Source organism: Acomys russatus, chromosome 15 (genome assembly GCF_903995435.1).
Source record: "Acomys russatus chromosome 15, mAcoRus1.1, whole genome shotgun sequence".
Taxonomy (NCBI): Eukaryota; Metazoa; Chordata; class Mammalia; order Rodentia; family Muridae; genus Acomys; species Acomys russatus.
This window is the reverse complement of record NC_067151.1, coordinates 54459623-54478976: the sequence shown is the minus strand read 5'-3', so window position 1 is coordinate 54478976 and position 19354 is coordinate 54459623. Positions and strand designations below refer to the sequence as shown.

Here is a 19354-nt window from a genome sequence, read left to right as displayed (position 1 = left end):
ACCATACAAGAAAGAAATACATGTGTTTTTCTCAGAGCAACAAGATTTTTTTTTATCATCTTTGTTCCTCTGGCTATAACAATTCTGTTTAGAAAAAAAATTTATCAAGCTACAAAATAATTGATCTAGGTTGTCATAAAAAAGAATATTAAATACCTTTGGTAAAAATAGAAATATTTAACAAGATTAGAAAAGCCAACAGTTATAGTGTCAAAAGTAGAATATAAAAATGTACACAATGAAACATATCAACCACCGCAGAGGGAAGGGATTAGAAGGCCACTCCTCTGTGCTGGTGTACTTTCTCCAAACCACGACTGTTTTTCTCTTCTCTTCTTCCAAATGGCAGAGAAGTTGCCAAGCATGGGAACTTCAGTCTCTCCTATCCCCGTGGGACATTTAATTCATCACAAGGGAGCTGCCCTCTAAAAGCTTTGTTTGTAGAACACAGACCATTCAGATTTTTATATGCAAACATATGGAAGGGAAACTCCAAATTCTTCTGTTATTGTTCACAGTCAAGGGTGCGTTTCTCACCATTTTCTTGTGCTGATGTCACGTGTGCATATCAAGACAATAAAGCTAAAGCTGTCCGTGGAAAAGAAATGCTGCCGCTCTGGAGCTTGCTAGAGATCTACAGACATTTCATTTGTTTCTGGAGTTGAAGACCTCTTCCATTGTTTGCGCTTCCTCTAAATGGCAGTACTGTGGGGCAGGCTCCACCCTGGTGCCTCTTCTTTCAGAATACACTTTAAGTCTTGCACGTGCAAGGCTGCTGAAGAAAACAACTGATTTTTTGGATAGGGACAATGAGTAAGATTTTCACCACAACCAGTGGCAGCATCCAGGAGCCCTGTGGCCAGCACTGATGGGGGATGGGGGGTACTAATGGGGGATGCAGAATGCCAGTGCAGATGTGTACTCTGGTGGAGGATGAGGTTACCCTTCTGCATTTCCTTTACATATACAGTCACATTCCTCATGGTGTTCCAGGGCCACATCAGTGAGCGACTTGTGCAATCCCCTAACTCCAGTTTTTGGTCGCAACTGAAGGACCTATAAAGGAAGAAGTATACTCCGTTAAAAATTAATGTTTACTTATCGAGCTTTGCTTCATGGATAAGTCACACTTCCAAGAAACAACAGCAACAACCAAACAAACAAACAACTGTGGTACCTAAGAAAGACCTACGCGTTTTTGTATTACATAATAAAGTTGTATACACATTGCTCCATTCTAGCCCTCAAGTCATTCACTACTGCTATTTCATGAAAGAAAGGGCGTGTTAATCCCAGAAGCTGCAAAACAAAACACGCTGCCCCCAGCATCTAGAACAGCTTTAAAATGGAAAGACTCACCGTGTGTTTATTACTTTCTACAGGTAATCACACAAGAGACAACTCCACCTCAAGCCTTTTGAAACCACTCACGGCCCAATTTGTTTTTCTGCTGTTTTACCTTCTTCTCATCACACGTTTATTCACACACTGTGCAAATATTTACACTTGATGCAGCACACTCAGCCACGGGTACGGTGTGGAAGGAAACTTGATCGTTCCACAGCTGAGCTTGCTCAATTATATGCCGCTCATTAAGTTTCCTGGCGACACTTCAAGCCCTCTATAAACTTGACGAGATGGATTAGCTGTGCTTCGTAGGCACCAGCCACAGCCACAGCTCAGCTTCCGCAGCGAGATCTTACTGAGCAATGCTATAGTGGCTCAGCAGTACCAGGGACGCCTCTAGTAAATGAACATTTTCAGTTTCGATGTGTTCAGGTTTGAAACAAAAAAATAAAGGGACCAAAATTAACAATGTCCCTTTATAGAACTATGACAAAACAATCTAGTTGTATATTCTATTAGGACTACCTGGAGTATTGGACCCTCGACGTTTCTTATAACAGAAACCATAAATTCTAGAAATTCTGCTGTTTGGATTATGAACAACATAACAACATGGAAGTGTTCAATGTCTCTGCTTTCCATGTACAGCAAAGAGATGCCCATGAGGTGACTATGAAAATGTCCTAGTCCTGTAAATTGCCATTAATCCACAGAGACCCAAGTCATATCTTATGACTATTTGTCTGAAGACTTACAAAAGAAACCTGGGGAATGCATGCATAACTTTTGGAGCACGTGATCCTAGCGGAGCTTAATTAGCTCACATTTTTTGAATACTTACCGGGTGCCAGGCATAATACTATCGTGTTTACATACTTGAACTCACAATAATCCTATGAAGTAATCTACATTTACTACTTTTTCTCACACGTGACTGAATAGATTTAGACACACAAGGAAATGGTTGTTATTTGTACCTAGCCCAAAAGATGAATTATTGAAAGTAGAGTAATACTATAAAAAATAATTTAGTGAAGCCTCAATAGCATTGATCAATTTATTTAAAGGACCTTGGAAAGCATCATTTTCAGTCCACTATATTTCATAATTCTGGACCAAAAGTCAGTAAGTTTGTATTTCTTTAATGTAATATTGACTGATTAGATAACTGGATGTTTGTTTTTTATGCCACTAATGACAATTTTAAATTAGCTGGGATGCCGTGAATTATAAAATGACAATAATGCTATGCTTAATCATATACTTGCTTCCCATTTCTTTTTTCTTTTCTGGAATACAGATTTTTAACATAAATCATAGCATCAGTAGAAGCAGTGTTGTCAATCCTCACCTCCACTTTCATGTGTTTCTCCCTTCATCAGGAAAGACACACAGTATAAGAGGAGAAATTACTCTCCAGGCTGGACAGTGGCCCAGGTTGCACCTCTACCTCCTAAGACACATCTTCTGAACATCTGCAGGAGAAGAAGGCTCTCCCTCCACTCATTTTAAAGAACAGGGCAGGATGTTCTAGCATGGGAGGGGGGAATGTTACTGTTTTGTTGTTCTTTTTAATTTCCATCTGAAGGTTTACCTTTTAGAAGATGCAACTAGAAATGACAGTTTGCCAGAAGATCCCAGATAATACTAAATGGAAATATTTTGACATTAGAATGTCAGTTAGGACACCAGAGAAAGAAAGAAAGAAAGAAAGAAAGAAAGAAAGAAAGAAAGAAAGAAAGAAAGAAAGGAGGGAGGGAAAGAAGGAAGGAAGAAAGGAAGGAAGGAAGGAAGGAAGGAAGAAAGAAAGGAAGGATGGACATATCCAATAAAGAAGCATCTGAAGGAATACTTGGGGTGGGGCTCAGTTGTAGGATGCGATATTCATTGAGAATGCCTGAAACTCTGGGTTCACTCCTGCTATGGTTTAGTATAAAATGTCATTTCCAGCCTCATGTATTGGACACTTGGCAGTGGATAGAGTATTTTAGGAAGTGACTAAAATTTTAAGTACTCTAGCTTGGGAAAATAGGGACAATGGGTCACATATTTTAATTCTCTCTTTCTCTCCTCCATTTTCTCCTGTCACCATGATGTAAAACAAGTAATTAAATTTATAAAGTTATGAGTAAAGAGAAATAACTGGGTCAATTATGAAAGTAGAAAAAGCAATAAACACATTCCACCTAGCACAGTATCATATATACCCTTTAGTCATGAGATATCTGCCTCTCCTCAGTCTAAGTTCACTCATTTACTGATAATCCACCACTGCTTGCTCTTCCAAAGGTCCTGAGTTCAATTCCCAGCAACCACATGGTGGCTCACAACCATCTGTAATGAGATCTGGTGCCCTGTTCTGACCTGCAAGCATACATGCAGGCAGAACATTGTAAACATAAGAAAGAAAGAAGGAAAGAAAGAAAGAAAGAAAGAAAGGAAGGAAGGAAGAAAGAAAGAAGGCTAAAATATAGGAATACCTTGAAGTGTGTTTGATTTCATTCCAAGAGTTTTGTAAAGATTAACGTACTGACTCTCCAGTATGAAGTATGTGGGTATGTGCCTATGTGGGTTGGCAACCAACAGATAAGGGAAGCGAGGCTAAGAAAACTAAGCAACTTGCTCAAAATCACACAGCTAATAAATGTTAGCAGCAAGACCAGCATACCTGAAACTAAAATTTGTATTTTTAAATGCTATGCTGCAATGTGACTTTTAATTTCTTTACCTTTCAACTTGGTAGGAGCAAAGAAGCATATACAATGATTTTATTTCATTTTTATTTATTTGTTGGATGTGTGTGTGTGTGTGTGTGTGTGTGTGTGTACACGCATGTCACCATGCACATAGAGGCCAGAGGACAACTGGCATGAGTCAGTTCTCTCCTTCTGCTGGGTGAATGGAACTCAGGTTTTCAGTCTTGGTGACAGTGTCCCTCAAATCCTGATCCAACTTCATGTTCCATGAACAGTGACTTTAGGATAGTAAAGCTTCTCTCTCCCATAGTCGCTTTTAAAGTCCTCTACATGACGTAAAGTAGAGCTAGCTCAGTGGGTATGAGTTGACTTCTCTTGTAGAGGAGCTGGGTTTGCTCCCTAGCACTGACATGGAGGCTTAGAACTGTCCTTAATTCCAGTTCCAGAAGATCTGAAATCCTTGTCTGGCCTCTGGGGCATGGGATACACATCTCATATTTACAAACATACAGACAACACAGGCATGCATGGTATAGAATGCCCTATCATATCTAAAACATCTTTCAAGAAAGAATCAATGTGCAAGTTTGTGGGCTTGTAAAGTTCCTGACTTTTCTTGGAAAAGTTTTCCTTTGGAAACAGAGAAAGTGGGAAGAAATTATGTTTACTTTCTAACACATTTTCTAGTGAGGGGATCTCGTGGATAATACAAAGACATTGCAAAGCTTGCTATTGGCATAGCCATCCTGGAGCCCCAAGAACTGTGACACTGACTATCTACTTCACTGGTTCTCAACCTGTGAGTCGCAGCCACTACAAGGATCACATATCAAATATTCTATGTATATCAGATATTTACATTACTACTGATAACAGTAGTAAAATTGCAGTTATGAAATAGAAACTTAATAATTTTGTGGTTGGGGTTCACCACACGTAGACATGAGGAACTGTACTAAATGGTTGCAACATCAGGAAGGTGAGAGCCACTGATCCATGACCCTGGAGCAGATACTCTGATACTGTCACAGGGACATTCAGTTCAGAGGCAGCTGGTGTGAGCATGCATGTAGGAAGGGTAGAATGACAATAATTATACCTCTGGTGTAATCACTAGATGCTGGTTTTAGACAGTGTCTACTAAAAGGGAGGTAACCACCTTCAAACATGCTGCCTAAGGAGAGGCTGGACTATTACCAGGTTTTAATGAGCTCAGGCATCTCGTCGGCAGATACAAATTAATGGCCACTCTGAGATGAACATAGGGTCCCTTGTCTTCCTCATGTCTATGCTTTCCCCCAAGCTTTCTCAACCATCAACAGAATATTTCTGAAAAGCAGAAAATTGTGTCCTGGAAGTGTAGCTTATGATGCCATGATGTGTTAGTTGAAAGGCCAACTTTAAAGGTAAACTTTAAACCCCTACCCAGATCTAGCCAATGGTCAGAACATTCTCCACAGTTGAGTGGAGAGTGGGATATGACTTTCACACGTACTCTGGTGCCTCATATTTGACCATGTCCCCTGGAGGGGGAGACCTGGTGGCACTCAGAGGAAGGACAGTAGGTTACCAAGAAGAGACTTGATACCCTATGAGCATATACAGGGGGAGGTAATCCCCCTCAGTCACATTCATAGGGGAGGGGAATGAGGGGAAAATGGGAGGGAGAGAAGAATGGGAGGATACAAGGGATGGGATAACCATTGAGATGTAACAAGAATAAATTAATAAAAAAAAAAAAGAAAAGAAAGAAAGGCCAAGGGTTTCAGTGATGCCATAATGTGCATGAAAAATCATTCTTTGGGGGCACAGATTAAAAGTAATTGAAGGAAGTTCAACGAAAATCATATCAGAGGGTCAAACTTAAACCAAGCACAGTGTGGAACATTATAACAATTAAATCTGAAACATGAAGAAAGTATATTTTCTGAATGCACACAAACATACACACATGCAACATATATGCTGCTGCTAGAGAAAGAGGCATTTACACAAGGTATTCCAGCATGAATGAGTCGAGGAATTCTTTGTTGTTGGTGCTGGTGGTGGGCGTGGTGGTGGTGGTGGTGGTGCTGCTGCTGCTGCTGCTGCTGCTGCAGCTGCCCAGGCTAGCTTTGAACTTCTGGGTTTAACTAGTTCTCCTTCACAGGCTCCATACCACCTGAGAGTACAAGTACGTAGCACTAAGCCTGCCTCCACCCATGAATATTCTGAATTTGTTCGTTCCCAAGGCTCCACAATGCAGTAACGACTAATTTTTTCAGATTACATTTTTTGTGAAGTAAAACATGAAGCAATTCCTGCAACATAGCGCATACTGTTTGATGCACCAAGTGTAATGGGCACAGCAGTATAACTGTAAATATGTGCTCAGAATGTTTCTGTTCTGACACCGGGCAGTATGTAAAAATGACTACCAAAGGTCTTGCTGCTCCAAATTTGATAGTGAGCTGTGTCTAAGTCTTTAAACTATTCTGCTTTAATAGTTTGAAAAGTTTTATAGTTAAAAGCTTAACTCTTTTTCCTCAGAAAAGATGTTGTGTGTTTAATATAAGAACTAACAATCTTGTGTAATTGGACCTCAAGTTGTTTCTCAGTAGTGGGACATTTGACCAGCATAAACAAGTCCTGAGTTTGATCACAGTAGCATAGAAACAACAACAAGAACAAAACCAGATGATGATGATGATGATGATGATGATGATGATGACGACAACGATAATAATAATAATAATAATAATAATAATAATAATAATAATAAAAACTTCACTGATCAGCTAGGAGCCACCACAACACAGCGTGCTTTCTAAACTTTCAATGTCTGTGTCTTAAATCAAAGGCCCTGACTTGAAAAGTGAAAACAAGAAAGAATGCTTTGTAGACGTGGTGCTCATATGTCAGTGAGGGGAACATGTGCTTCCCAGTGCATTTTAGAAACAAAGTGTTCCACAGAAACTGCAAAGAAAACGATGTACTTACCTCATGGTACTTTTTTGTAACTTTACGTGGGACACACTGACATTCATTGCAATTATGGAGGCAACAGGCACAGTTCCCTCCACAGCGCTTGACCAGGAGACAACCTGGCCAGAAAATGGTATCTGTCCTCTTTAGCTCTTCCCGTATGGACACTGAGAAGTTGCGAGGTGTGCAGCTGTATAGTTTTACCTCTTCTTTGAGAAGGTTCAGATTCACCACTACAGGACATTAAAAAAAAAAAAAAGCAAAGAAAAAAGTGATGTGCATGCTTTGAGCCTCGCTCCATTGCTTTAAGCACCTTTTATAAAGGAGATCCGGTTATTCCATGAGTGATGACCCTAACAATATCCCTTCTCATTTTAACTTTGTTGTATGGCTCAAGAGCTCACAAATCGGGCTTTCTGTTTCTTAGTAAACAAAGCTTCATTATGACTTAGTGGCCAATAAAGATGTGACATTGTGCAATATGAAGGACAGGGCCAACGAAACAGTTGAGAACTATAAATAGGAAACTTTAGATAGAGAAAAGGGGCTACACCTTTTAACCTTAGTCAAAAAAGCAGACAAAGACAGCATTGCCGGGAAGCGTAGTGTGTAGGGGTATGAATGCTTTGACTCAAAGGCAAACATAACTTTTAAAAGGATTACAAGCTCTTACAATTAGTGAAGAACAGCTTATTGAAAGCCATCCACAGAACTTCTGCAATCGTTCTGGCTGTAAGGAACACAGAACATTAAGAGAATGAAGAAAAAAAATTTGAAGACAGCTGAATGGACAAGAAGTGCGAGCGCAGAAGTTGAAAAGCCGAGCTTCAGTGTAGTAGGCACTGGGGTTCTGTGAACTGTTGAGCAATTGGGTTCCTTCAGATTTCTGTCGTTCGCTTGTTGAAAGATGGAAGAGGGTCTGATTCATAGCCACTGACTCTATTCTTTCAAGTGAGCTGTTTAACTACATTACCTTTTAGGTTCTGCTTGTGACAAACGAACACAATATCTTTTCATTAGATGTGCAGAGAAATTCCCCAAAGGACTATTGTTTTATCTACATGAATACTGCCTTGGGAGAGTTATGGTAAAACAATGCCATATTTACTAAAAATTTACACATAAAAAGCAATGATAGGATCTACACTTCTAATTTGGCTTTACTTTATGTCTTATATAGCTTTGCCTATCTTTTTCCTTAGAAATATTCAAATGTAACACATCTTAAGAATTTCAGACCCTATGTTTATTCAGGCTTCACGCTTGTCATTAGTAACTATTTAAAATATATTGTTACAGAAAACATAAGAATTGAGTTAAATATCTTTAAGTTAATACTAGAAAGATTACAAAACAGAAATAAAAATTGTTTTTTCATATTCCATAAAGTATGGATTTAAATAGTAACAATGATTGTGAGACTTCAGTTCTGAAAAACAACACCAGCAGTTTTTAATAGTTTTAACGTGTGATAGAAAATAAGAATAAAGTACTTGCTTTCTTGACTTTATTAAACTAATATAGTTTGTCAATGGATGCTTTTACATTTTTGAAGGAATATAACAGGTTATGAATATTTAATTGTCAATTATGACCACGCCATGTTCAAATGTAAGAGTGATAAGAAACCTAGGTCAAGTGGATAAATATCCAAAGCAATGCTAAGGGGCTCATATCAAAGATTTACTTGGCTGAAAAAGTATGTTTTAATTCAACAGGAATTGATAGTTTTGAGTATTTAAGGATTTTAACTGAAAATGAACCTGTGAGAGCAACCATCACTAGTAAAGTTAGCAGGATCACTATGTTAATGATGTCACTGGCTTTACAGCATTCTATCTTGCCAAATTATTGGCATATACAAACATTAGCATTTTATTTTAAGGCTGCCTGTGATTTGGTTTGGTTCTTTTCTCTGGAAAGAACTGATATCTGGGCTGGGAAGGAGAAAGAATTTAAAAGTACACAACACAAAGAGAGGCTAGCTGCCACAATATGTATGGCTTATCCAAATCCTCAGACCGTGAATGAAGCTCCCAGCTGTAAAAGAACCCTCACCTTCCACACATACTTTTAAACATACCATTTCACAAAACTAGAAAAAGGACTGCATGTGTTCCCCTTAAAATATTTACTTAACCACAATAAAAGGCTAGGGTAGATTTCCCAAGTGTGCTCTTGTACCTGCTACAATGTGAATACTTAAACACACTTTCAACTCAGCTTCTAGTCGTTTATCATGCTTGAGTCACAAGTCAAAAGCCCCCTTTGAAAGAACTGTTAAGTTTGACTTAGAAAATGCCTTGTTTTAGCTTTTTCCCCTTTAGCCACACAATGTGGATGAAAACGCTGAGTTAGAGAAAGAGATATAGAGAAACTAAAGCCAAAATCCACTACTGTTTGCTAACAGATCATCCTAGACTAAATTAAAGGGTTAAAATTTGCATATAATCTTGACATTTTATGGGTCTGCCTCCAAAAGTTTCAAACTAACATCAGCTTCATTGAAAGCAAACCTTGTAAACGAAACTTTACAAGCATTCTGCAATATTTTACCTAAAATAACGAGAAAAGGGGAAAAAAAGAAAGAAAAGAAAACAGGACTAGAAAGAAAAATAGATCATACACTAAGGAATATTTTTATTAACTATAATGCTAAGTTAATTTCTCTCTGCAAAATATTTGCAAAGTAAACACACATACATGCATGCACGTGAACACACATATACACACACACATGCACATGTACACATGCATGTGCATGCATGTGTGTATACACACACACACACACAGAGCCTTTTCATCCCTTTACCTTTCCATGACTGTCCCCTGAAAGATGTAACAACTTATCTTTCTAAAGAATAAAAATTCTGACCGTATCACCAATTGTAAATCATGATTTCTCAAGAAAATTTTATCAACACTATAAGTTTTAACAGAAAGCATAATACTGGCAAAAATAATGGACACATTTTACTTGGTTAGCTCTTCTTTCTTTTTCAGATATTCAATCCTAGGCCTATCATATTACAGTAAGGCAACATGAGGGTGGTCCTTCTAAGACAAATGTGGTAACCTTGTGATATGTTTATTCTGGGGAAAAATCTATTTCAATGTCTAATTAGAGGCTTTTAAAAGTATTTCCCTGTTCCTTTGTTGAAAGGCTATTCAGGGGAGCTGATTTTTGTCTGGGGATGTTAGCCCACACCTGCATTTTAGTTTGTGTAAAATTCTAAACATACACAGTGATTTCCTCACACTTAGGTCTGCTTAAAAAGTAAACGTTTTTCGAAACTGCAAAGGGCTTCATTGGTGAAGATGTTAAATGTATGTGTGGGAGATGCAGATCCGCACTGGATCTTTTAAGCCTAAGGTAGCTTGTGGCCAAATCTATGAGGGTCAGGCATGGGGATGCAGGCTTAGAGGCATGGCTCAAAGGAAAAGTTTAATGCTGGAATCTAGAATCGCTGTTCAAAAACCTCTATGAGAGCCTAAAAGCAACGTCTCACTTCTACTTCTAACTGATGCACCTCACAATCTAATTCACATTGCTAAGAAAGGTGCAGTTCATGGGAAGTTCAGCTACCCCTGCAGAACTTCAGCTTCCTGTTCCTAAGTGCAAAAATGGGAAGTGCTGTTGTTAACTTATTTGTCGAGATCAGATCTGATAAATATGTAAGAGCATTCGGCATCTGGACAGGGTTCAGCTGCCCGTGCTCTTGAACAGGACCATGTCCCAACACTTCTGAGAGGAAACGATGTCTGTTGGCAGAGTGAAATATCAGGGCTGGGCAGGTCCAAACGTGACCCGTGAAGATCAAAACTCAGGCTCAGGAAGGCTGCAAGGGTGTGCAGGGAAGGCAGGAATCAAGTTTCTTCTTACAGGGTTTAGAAAAAGCCTGGTGCAATCTGCTGTGGTGAATGGTTCAAATTAACTAAACACTGCTCCTCCCACAAAAATTCCCCTTACTGTCATCCCATTTGCCAAGGTGATGCTGAGTAGAAGCCAATGTTTCTGACAGACTGCAACCAAGGTTTCTGAGTGCGGTCTTGTTTTCCTATTAATTCCCTCCATTGTCATTTGTGTCGGATATGGCTCTCTCACGATTCTGACGTCCCCAGGAGAATTAGCTAACCCCATTGGAAACTCGGTTAGTATCACTACCATTCTTTTTTCAAACATGAGAATTATGTTTAATTATCAGAAATGCTGCTATTAAAAAAAAAAAAAAAAGATTAACCATAACCGGGCATAGTGGCTCATGCCTTTAATCCCAGTGCTAGGGAGGAAGAGGCAGGCAGATCACTGTGAGTTCAAGGACAGCCTGGTCTACAAAGCTAGTCCAGGACAGTCAAGATAACATAGAGAAACCCTGTCTCAAAAAACTAAAAATAAATAAATAAATAAATAAATAAGAAAGATAAACCAATTTGGTCAAAAGAAAAGGATTCAAAAGGGAACTTTATAGATAAAAAAATTCCCATTTTATGTTCTTCTGAAGGCTATTGTTTTCCTGCTGTGAATCCCACCTTGGGAACTCTTTAAATACAATTTCTTCTACCCTTTAGAGGTTTGTCTAAGTTTACAAAATAGATGCAACCCCGACCCGGGTTATACATGGTAAGAATGACTTCTATAAAGCACTCTTATTTTCTAGACCTAAGCCAGTTTTTTTCTCATCTCTGATCTTTCCTTTTAAATCTCAAAATGTAAATTAGAATAAGCAATAGTTCTTGTCAAACTGAAGAGTGTGCCCCATCAAAATGATATTTGATGAGCTAGGCAGTGACTAGAATTTTCAGTAGAAGTATCTCTTGATTTTCCTCCTGTTTAAACTCCCATTTAATATATTCATGTGTTTAGATGACAATAAAATGAATTGTTTAATCATATCACTGAAGCCATTCTAAATGCTCCCTTTTAGACAAGGTGGCAAAGGAATCTGAAAACATCAGCCATTAAGAAATGAAGTGACCTAAACAATCACCCATAGCTCTCTAAAATGTTGGAGCATCATCTTCAGCCTTATGGCCCAGTATCTCTGTCTTTTTTTTTTTTTTCCTCTCATTATTAAATAAGGACTTTCTGTTCACTCAGGCAATTAAATTTACTCCTTCTCAAGTCTTGGATGGGGTTGAAGAACAAACAGTTAAATGTCACAATTGAGCCTAGTCATTTGGGGACTGAGATGTTTTTAGGTCTAAATAGACGTTTTAAGTTGACAGGGATGAGATATGATAGATACTGAGTTACATTCAGAATTTTAGGATCACCAAGATAGGAAAATGTTTTCTTCAAGGTTGCCAAATACAAACAGCCAAAACACTATGAATGTAACATGAATGTAATTCCTGAATGTTCTGTGATTCTTTTGCTGTTTGTAGTTTTGTTATGTAGGTATAATAATATAGGTGTATATGTTAAAAATTAATAATAAAAAAGACAAACAAAGAAGAAGAAAATGAAGCACGGCTCTAATTTGAAAAGGAAGCTTACCTTTGCTTTTTTTCCCATAAAGAAAAGCTTTGCCCAAAAGCTGCCATGTTGGCTTGTAGAGGCTGTCCAAGTCCATCTGCCATCGATCTGGCTCTAGATACCGAATCAGCTCTTCCAAGGTACTGAATGCAGTCACAGCATTATTGAGCAGGTCCAGTGACAAGGCTGACGGGGGCAATGCCGAAGGACTCGTGGTTTCAGGGACTTGCTGAAAGTAAAATGCCCTCGTTAGCTATTTTTAAAAATGACAATGCATTCCTTTTCCACGTCCACCAAGATACTCGGGCTAATGCTGGAAGTGCACAGAAAGCAAGACTGTGTTTAGCTCAAGGCAGGAGTAATTACTTTGAAGCAGGCTTTAGTTGTATATATCTGTAATACCATAACACAGAAGAGGGCTGAGATGGGAGAATTTCAAGTATGAAACCAATCTAAGATGCGTTTGTGATACTTTATCTAGGAAAAAGAGAAAAGCAAAAAGTAATTGCTTTACTAAACTTCATGTAGATAAGCACTGAGCAATGCTCTATAAGGTACAAGAGACACTTATTTCCATTACCACAATCCAAGGCTAATGTGATTACTGTTTCTTCATACTAGAAAATTAAAAGTACAGGTACTCCGTGCTCATCCATGGCTCCAGCCCAGTGTCCACTCTAGGCTATAGATTTGTAAATTTACACAGATAAAAAGATGAGTAACATAAAGGTCTTAATACATGTCTAAAACACATGACATCTTTAGAACAGCAGGATAGGCTTTTCTTATTTCTAGAAATGATGAAAATTAACAATTTAAGAAACACAATGACTGCAAAAAATGTTACAAATAACAACTTGTCTGCTTACCTGAAAATATAAAGGTTAAAAAAAGCATAGAAGCCATGAAAGAGCAGCTTGAAAGTTTTCTTTTAGAATTTTACTTTAAAAACTATAAACATATGGTTAAGGTACAAGAGAAACACCAGAAAAATACCGTGCCATCTATATGACTGTTGCGAGGCTCATATCAATGCCTTCTTTGGTCAGTGGGGTCTCATGGATCCCTAGCAATGCAAGGCATTTCCTTTGGGTTATCTTCCATAATTTGATAATAAGACTTTGTTGCTAAGGACACCACATGATTTAATAACAAGATGTGGAGACATCAAGCTCACACTGACTTGAAGAATTCATCCCTATTGGCTAGCTTTCACTATGCTAGAGGACGTTCTCTACACTATTTGGAAAAAATAGTCAACCATGTTACACAGTTGTGAACACAATGAGCTATAATAACAACTGGCCCACTGAATTATACCCACTGGTGCAACAATGGCACAAATATTATGTAGGTAACCACTCTCTTGTTGGATTTAAATCCCAATCCACAAGATGAAACCAAAACCAGGCACCATTATTTGTTTAGAATCCTATGGCTGGACAAGAAGGTTGGAGAGGAGAATCTAGTTATTAATCTGCCAATAGTAATAACTCAGGCCTTAAATTCCTATCTTTAAGCACACAGATTACCATGCATCTCAACCTGCATCACCGAAGCATTTTGTTGTTCTTGTAATAGATGGAGATTAACACAGAGTTGCCAACATGTAGAGAATAAGAGACTGTTGAGTGATCAGCTCTAAATGGGACAGCTGTCTTAGACTCCCATCCCCACAGCATACAGGAATCATCTGAGAAAAGGTAGAAAATGATTATAAGAGTCAGAGGTACTGGACCTGTACTGTGAAACATATTTGATAGACAGGAGAAGGCTATTGAATATGTGAACTCACAACGGCTGTGAATACATTCACAAGACCTACACAGGATCAACCAGCCTATACGCCTGCACAGATGAGGGAGTTGTTCATGCATTTCCATCACTCACTGAGAAATTATTGGTAACTGATGGCAGTTGAGAGGCAAATAGTCAGTTCTCTTCAGGGATGAGGTTCCTCAGTGGCTACCTGCGTTCCAGTAAGATGATAGTATAGCCATGTACAAATAGACAGCACTAAGTGTACTGAGTGGATTTGTGGATTTATTTATTTATTGAGAGAGAGAGAGAGAGAGAGAGAGAGAGAGAGAGAGAGAGAGAGAGAGAGAGAGAGATCATGAAGTTAGAAGAAAAGGTGGAAGGACAAATAGAAAATGAATTAGAGGGGAGGAATTAGAGGATGTGAATTTTATCAAAATATATTGCTTTAACGTATGAAATTCTCCAACAATACATTAATAATATCTCTACATGTCAAACATAGGACTCACAGTGAAAACTCTTTTGTATATGAACAGCAATAAAAGTTGTATCAACTTTTCCTCTTATTTCCCACTTTTCACTTTCTATAACTTAGAAATTGACCTAGTAGTTAATGCATGATAATATCAAAGGAATTAAAAACATCTGGGTGGGAGAAATAGCTCTGAGATTGAGAGCATACACTGCTCTACTGGGAGACCAGAGCTTGGTTCCCAGCACCCACACAGAGTGGTTCATAATCTTCTATAACTCCAGCTCCTAGGGATTTTTCACCTTCTTCTAGACTCTAAAGAAAACTGTACCCAGGTAAATATACAAATAAGGAAGACATGAAAGTAATGCAAACACATAACTAAAACCTAAAAATAAATGACACTAGTAAAGATCAGTGTGAGAAATTCCCTTACATGTTTTTAACACAATAGACATATCACACAAAATAAAGGTGCAAGGCAGACACTTGGAGAATGTTTTATCAAATCATTCCTGTCAATAGGCTACTAACTAGGCTACATATCAAAGAGATAATCAGACGAAAGAAAATTCTCAGACCCCAGACAAAACATGGCATGATCTATAAGCATAAGAAAATACATTAAACTTCATTAATGCATGCAAAACAGGATGCATTCGCTCTTTCATAATAATGGAGACATACTACTGCACATACATGGTTTTGTAAAAGTCAAAAAATCTCTATTGATGGTGTGAGTGAACTGGCCCTCCTGGATTGTGCTTAGAGGAGTATACACATGCCTCTTCAGGGCTAAACTGTATTCAGTGGAGACCAGCCCATGTATTATGTTTTTATAATATAAACACATATAAACATGTCTGTCATGAGGTTGCTTGAAACAGAAAAACAATGGAGGCAACCCACACAGGAAAGGTAGGAAGTTTGAGTATTTTTATCTGAAGTATTAAAACTCACTTTTATTTCCCCCCCATTTTTGATGCTAATCCAAGGTAAAATGTAACATATCCCAGTTAAAGTGAAAAATAGGTCAAAGTAAGTGCAGAAAAAAAGTGTAGGGTTTTCTACAATGTAAATAATACCACTTATCTAAATCAATGCAGGAAGACATTTATGTTGCTATAATGAGACATTTATGTTGCTTGATGTTAATTTATAATAATATTTAGAATAATAAAAATGTGGAAAGTATAAGCTCATAATATTGCACTAATCTATTTTTATATCAAACCAAAGAATGAAGAATAGCCATTGAAAATGAGATCCTTCAAGAGCTTTCATTAACAAATTAAACAATAAAAATTCTCCCTAAAACATCATCAATAAAGGGTGACTTCAACATGCACCAATAAAGCAAAATAAAAATGTACTAATAATAAGGTCAAGGAATAAGAATAAGTTTTTGATTGTTTTCTCATATTGTCCCTACTTTCATTTTTCTATTGCAACCATAGACCTCTTTGTTTCCTCATATTTTTCCTAGTTTCAATTTTTTTCTATTGCGACCATGAATTTCTTTGGTAAATTTAATGAAAACAACAACATTTATTATAATGAAGCACCATTGTGTCATATCTTCCTACTAATTGTCATTACTTGTCAGCACCGACTCTGAGCCTTGTCTCCTGGGATTGCCTTCTTCAAGGCTTTTGCCCTACATTGCTGAAGTGTGGCTTAATCTACCTAAAATAAGATATTACTGATCAGATGATTTCTCATCTGAAGGAGAAAATCAAATTCCTTACCCAATATCCAGGCCTCATGATCAGGCCTTCTGCCTAATGCCTACTCATCAAAGACATCAAAGAACATGAAGTTTTCCCTTCATACTTACTATACTTATCCTAGACTCTGCCCTCGAGAAGTGCTGCTCACAGCCTCTGCACACTAATCTCTTCCTTCTATCGACACAAATTGACCCGTAACAGCTTTGTGAAGAGCTGCTCCATCCATGTAGCCATCTGCACCAGCCTGGACCTCCCTACCAACTGCATTTGAACTGTGTCCGTTTAGGAATCTCTTTATGGGTACCTTATGGGCCCCTTGTTGGAAAGGTAGAGCCTGCTCTAGACACAAAACCAACAGCACTTTTCCCTGGGCAGGGGTAGTCCTTCCAGGAACAGTAGGCTTTGTGTGTTCAGATCCCTTCTACACTGAGCAGAAGATGATGCCACATGTGTGATTAACAACAATGTAGATGACAGCCTTGGATAAGATTTTCCCACAGATTTTAAGGGCCTAATTTGAAACATACCAAGTTCTAGAATATTAGTAATAATATGTTGCTATTTTATGATAGTTTTGCTTTGCCAGTTATACTGTTAATTTTTTATGTGTATGGGGGAACACTGGTACACACACACATGCACACACACACACACACAAACACGAACGCTTGAACACATGCATATAGAAATGAGAAGTCACTGTTGGGTCTTTTTTCAAGGGCCAATTACTTGGTTTGTATGTGACAGGGTCCCTCACTGGCCTGAGGCTCGCTGATTGTGCTGGGATCCTCAGGGACTGGTTGGCTTCTGCTTTCCCAGCACTGGAATTAAAAGGACTTACTACAAAGCTTGGGCTTTTCCTTAGGCTCTGGAGAAATGAATTGAGATCCTTATGCATGTAAAGGAAGCGCTTCAACAACTGAATTGTCACCGCAGCTCCCACACATTGCTAAACCTTTGAGTGTAGAAATCAATCTGGCATGTTTCACATACTTTGGGTTTTCTAACTGTACATATAACACAGAATTTCTTTGGTAGAAGGACATGACGACCAGAAACTATGTTGTGGATATAATCAATGGCCTGGGAGAGGTTTTGTTTTTTCATCTAACCACTTTGGTGTAGATTGCTTAGATATCTAATATGAAAGCGCAATTAAAAAATTGCAAGTTTTAAAGATAGAAGCCAAAATGTATATATCTATATAAAATGCAAATAAAGAGGCTTTCAGAGACTAGTGGTATACAGTTCAGGATTATAAAATAAAATAAAGTTTTACAATCTGTGCACAAAAATAAAACCATGAATTTTTAAAAAGACAGGAAAAAAATGTGTATATTAATGCATCAGATGAAAGCTGTGGTATGAACAGTTATTGAAGTTATCTACATACAGGTGAATATCACCCCGGTTTGTCGCCTTGCTTTGCTGTTTCCGTGTCTGTTGGAATCTGAGTGGGAAAGCCACACTTAGAATCAGTATTACACATAGTCCATAATATTAATACAAGTGAAAAAATAAGCTTGTAGTATTGGAGCAGCAAAGTATAGGCACTTTGGGTCCAGTGAAGCCTCCATATCAAAGCCTCCCCAAAATAACAAAAGTTGAAAGTAAAGCCTCTTGTCATGTGCATGTGTAAATGCCCAGGCTTTAGGAGAGCAGATTTCAAACAGAACAAGTGCAAAGTACCCCTCCCTAGATGATATTGTGCCCATAATAAAGCAAAGAAAAATTAGTGATGCACTTTTGATTGGTTCCCTGCCTGTTCAGAGTTCTGCCTACGGGGATTTTCAGAATACACAGACAATGGAAAGCAGCAGTTAGAGAAAAGAACACCCTCGAATGTCTTCAAATTTATATCTTCCAGTTGCTGAAGGCTGCTGTTCAGACCAGACTTTCAGTCTTTTCCTGATATATTTAGCACAGGGAAAACTCAAACAATATCTTTGATATTTAAAAGTATTTAGGGACCACCAAGATAATTCTCAAATGACTTTCAAGGTGGTGAAGGCACCTGCAGGCCAGTGAGGTGATCCAAGTTCGATCTTCTGGTCTCACATACTGGAAGGAGAAAAGCAATGCCACACATTGTCGCCTGACCTTTACATGTGTGTTTCCATGTTGCCAATGCTCCAATAAAAAGAGTTAAAAAATTTTTTTTTAATTTTAAAGTATTTGTGATTGCGTTGTTAAACTTGAAAAATGCAGGAAGGGCCCTGGATTGATCTTCATGTCCTCTGCTTTCTACTGCCTTTATCTTCATAAAGATAGAAAGCCATAGTGTGCCAGTAGATGGCCGAATCAAATATTCTCCAGTCTTCTCTCACCCAAAGAAAGCCAAACTGACAATTTGTTGCTGCACATCAAGGTAGTGATCAGTCAAGCATCACGCTTACCCTGGTAGGTACAGATGACACACACACAAAAGCGAACCTGGTATAAAAGAACAGCTGAGAAGCAAATATATTCCTTTATATTACTGAAATTTTATTATCTAGCAGCCCCCGCGATCAAACCAAGTGCTGGTCGAAGGGAGTGCATCCATGGGATTGGAGCCAGGCGGCAAGCCTGAGAGCAAAGTTTTCCTTACAGAATTCTCCAGTGAGACGTTTGCCAGCCAGTGTTTTCTTGCTTTGTGTTCCTTGGTGGCTATGTTAAGTGCTTTGGTCACTTATTATCATCTTTGACTTAATTTAGAAAAAAGAAGCTACCTCCCTATTTGGAAAAGTACAATTTGAATGGCTTGTAAGCTCACAAGAAATAAATGGTTCTGCATTCTAAAAGATTAGCCTGCCATTTCACCAGGGTTTGTATGGTGAAGAGTATTTTTAAAAAACACAGCATTTACAATGAGGCATCTCTGAACAAACACAAAGACAAATGTTTATCTTGAGAAGTGCAGCAACTA

At 38.2% G+C, this 19354-nt stretch overlaps 1 protein-coding gene across 1 annotated transcript in view; it reads right to left on the bottom strand.

Moving 5' to 3' along the window:
- Positions 1–939: 939 nt before the first annotated feature.
- The window catches only part of Pdgfc (platelet derived growth factor C), a 159061-nt gene continuing 140646 nt past the window's right edge, over positions 940–19354 (bottom strand). The window contains exons 4-6 of the mRNA XM_051157342.1: positions 12505–12712; positions 7023–7240; positions 940–1056 (exon numbers count right to left, since the gene is read on the bottom strand). Coding sequence (XP_051013299.1) covers positions 940–1056; positions 7023–7240; positions 12505–12712 — 543 coding nt within the window. The remainder of the gene's footprint in view (positions 1057–7022; positions 7241–12504; positions 12713–19354) is intronic.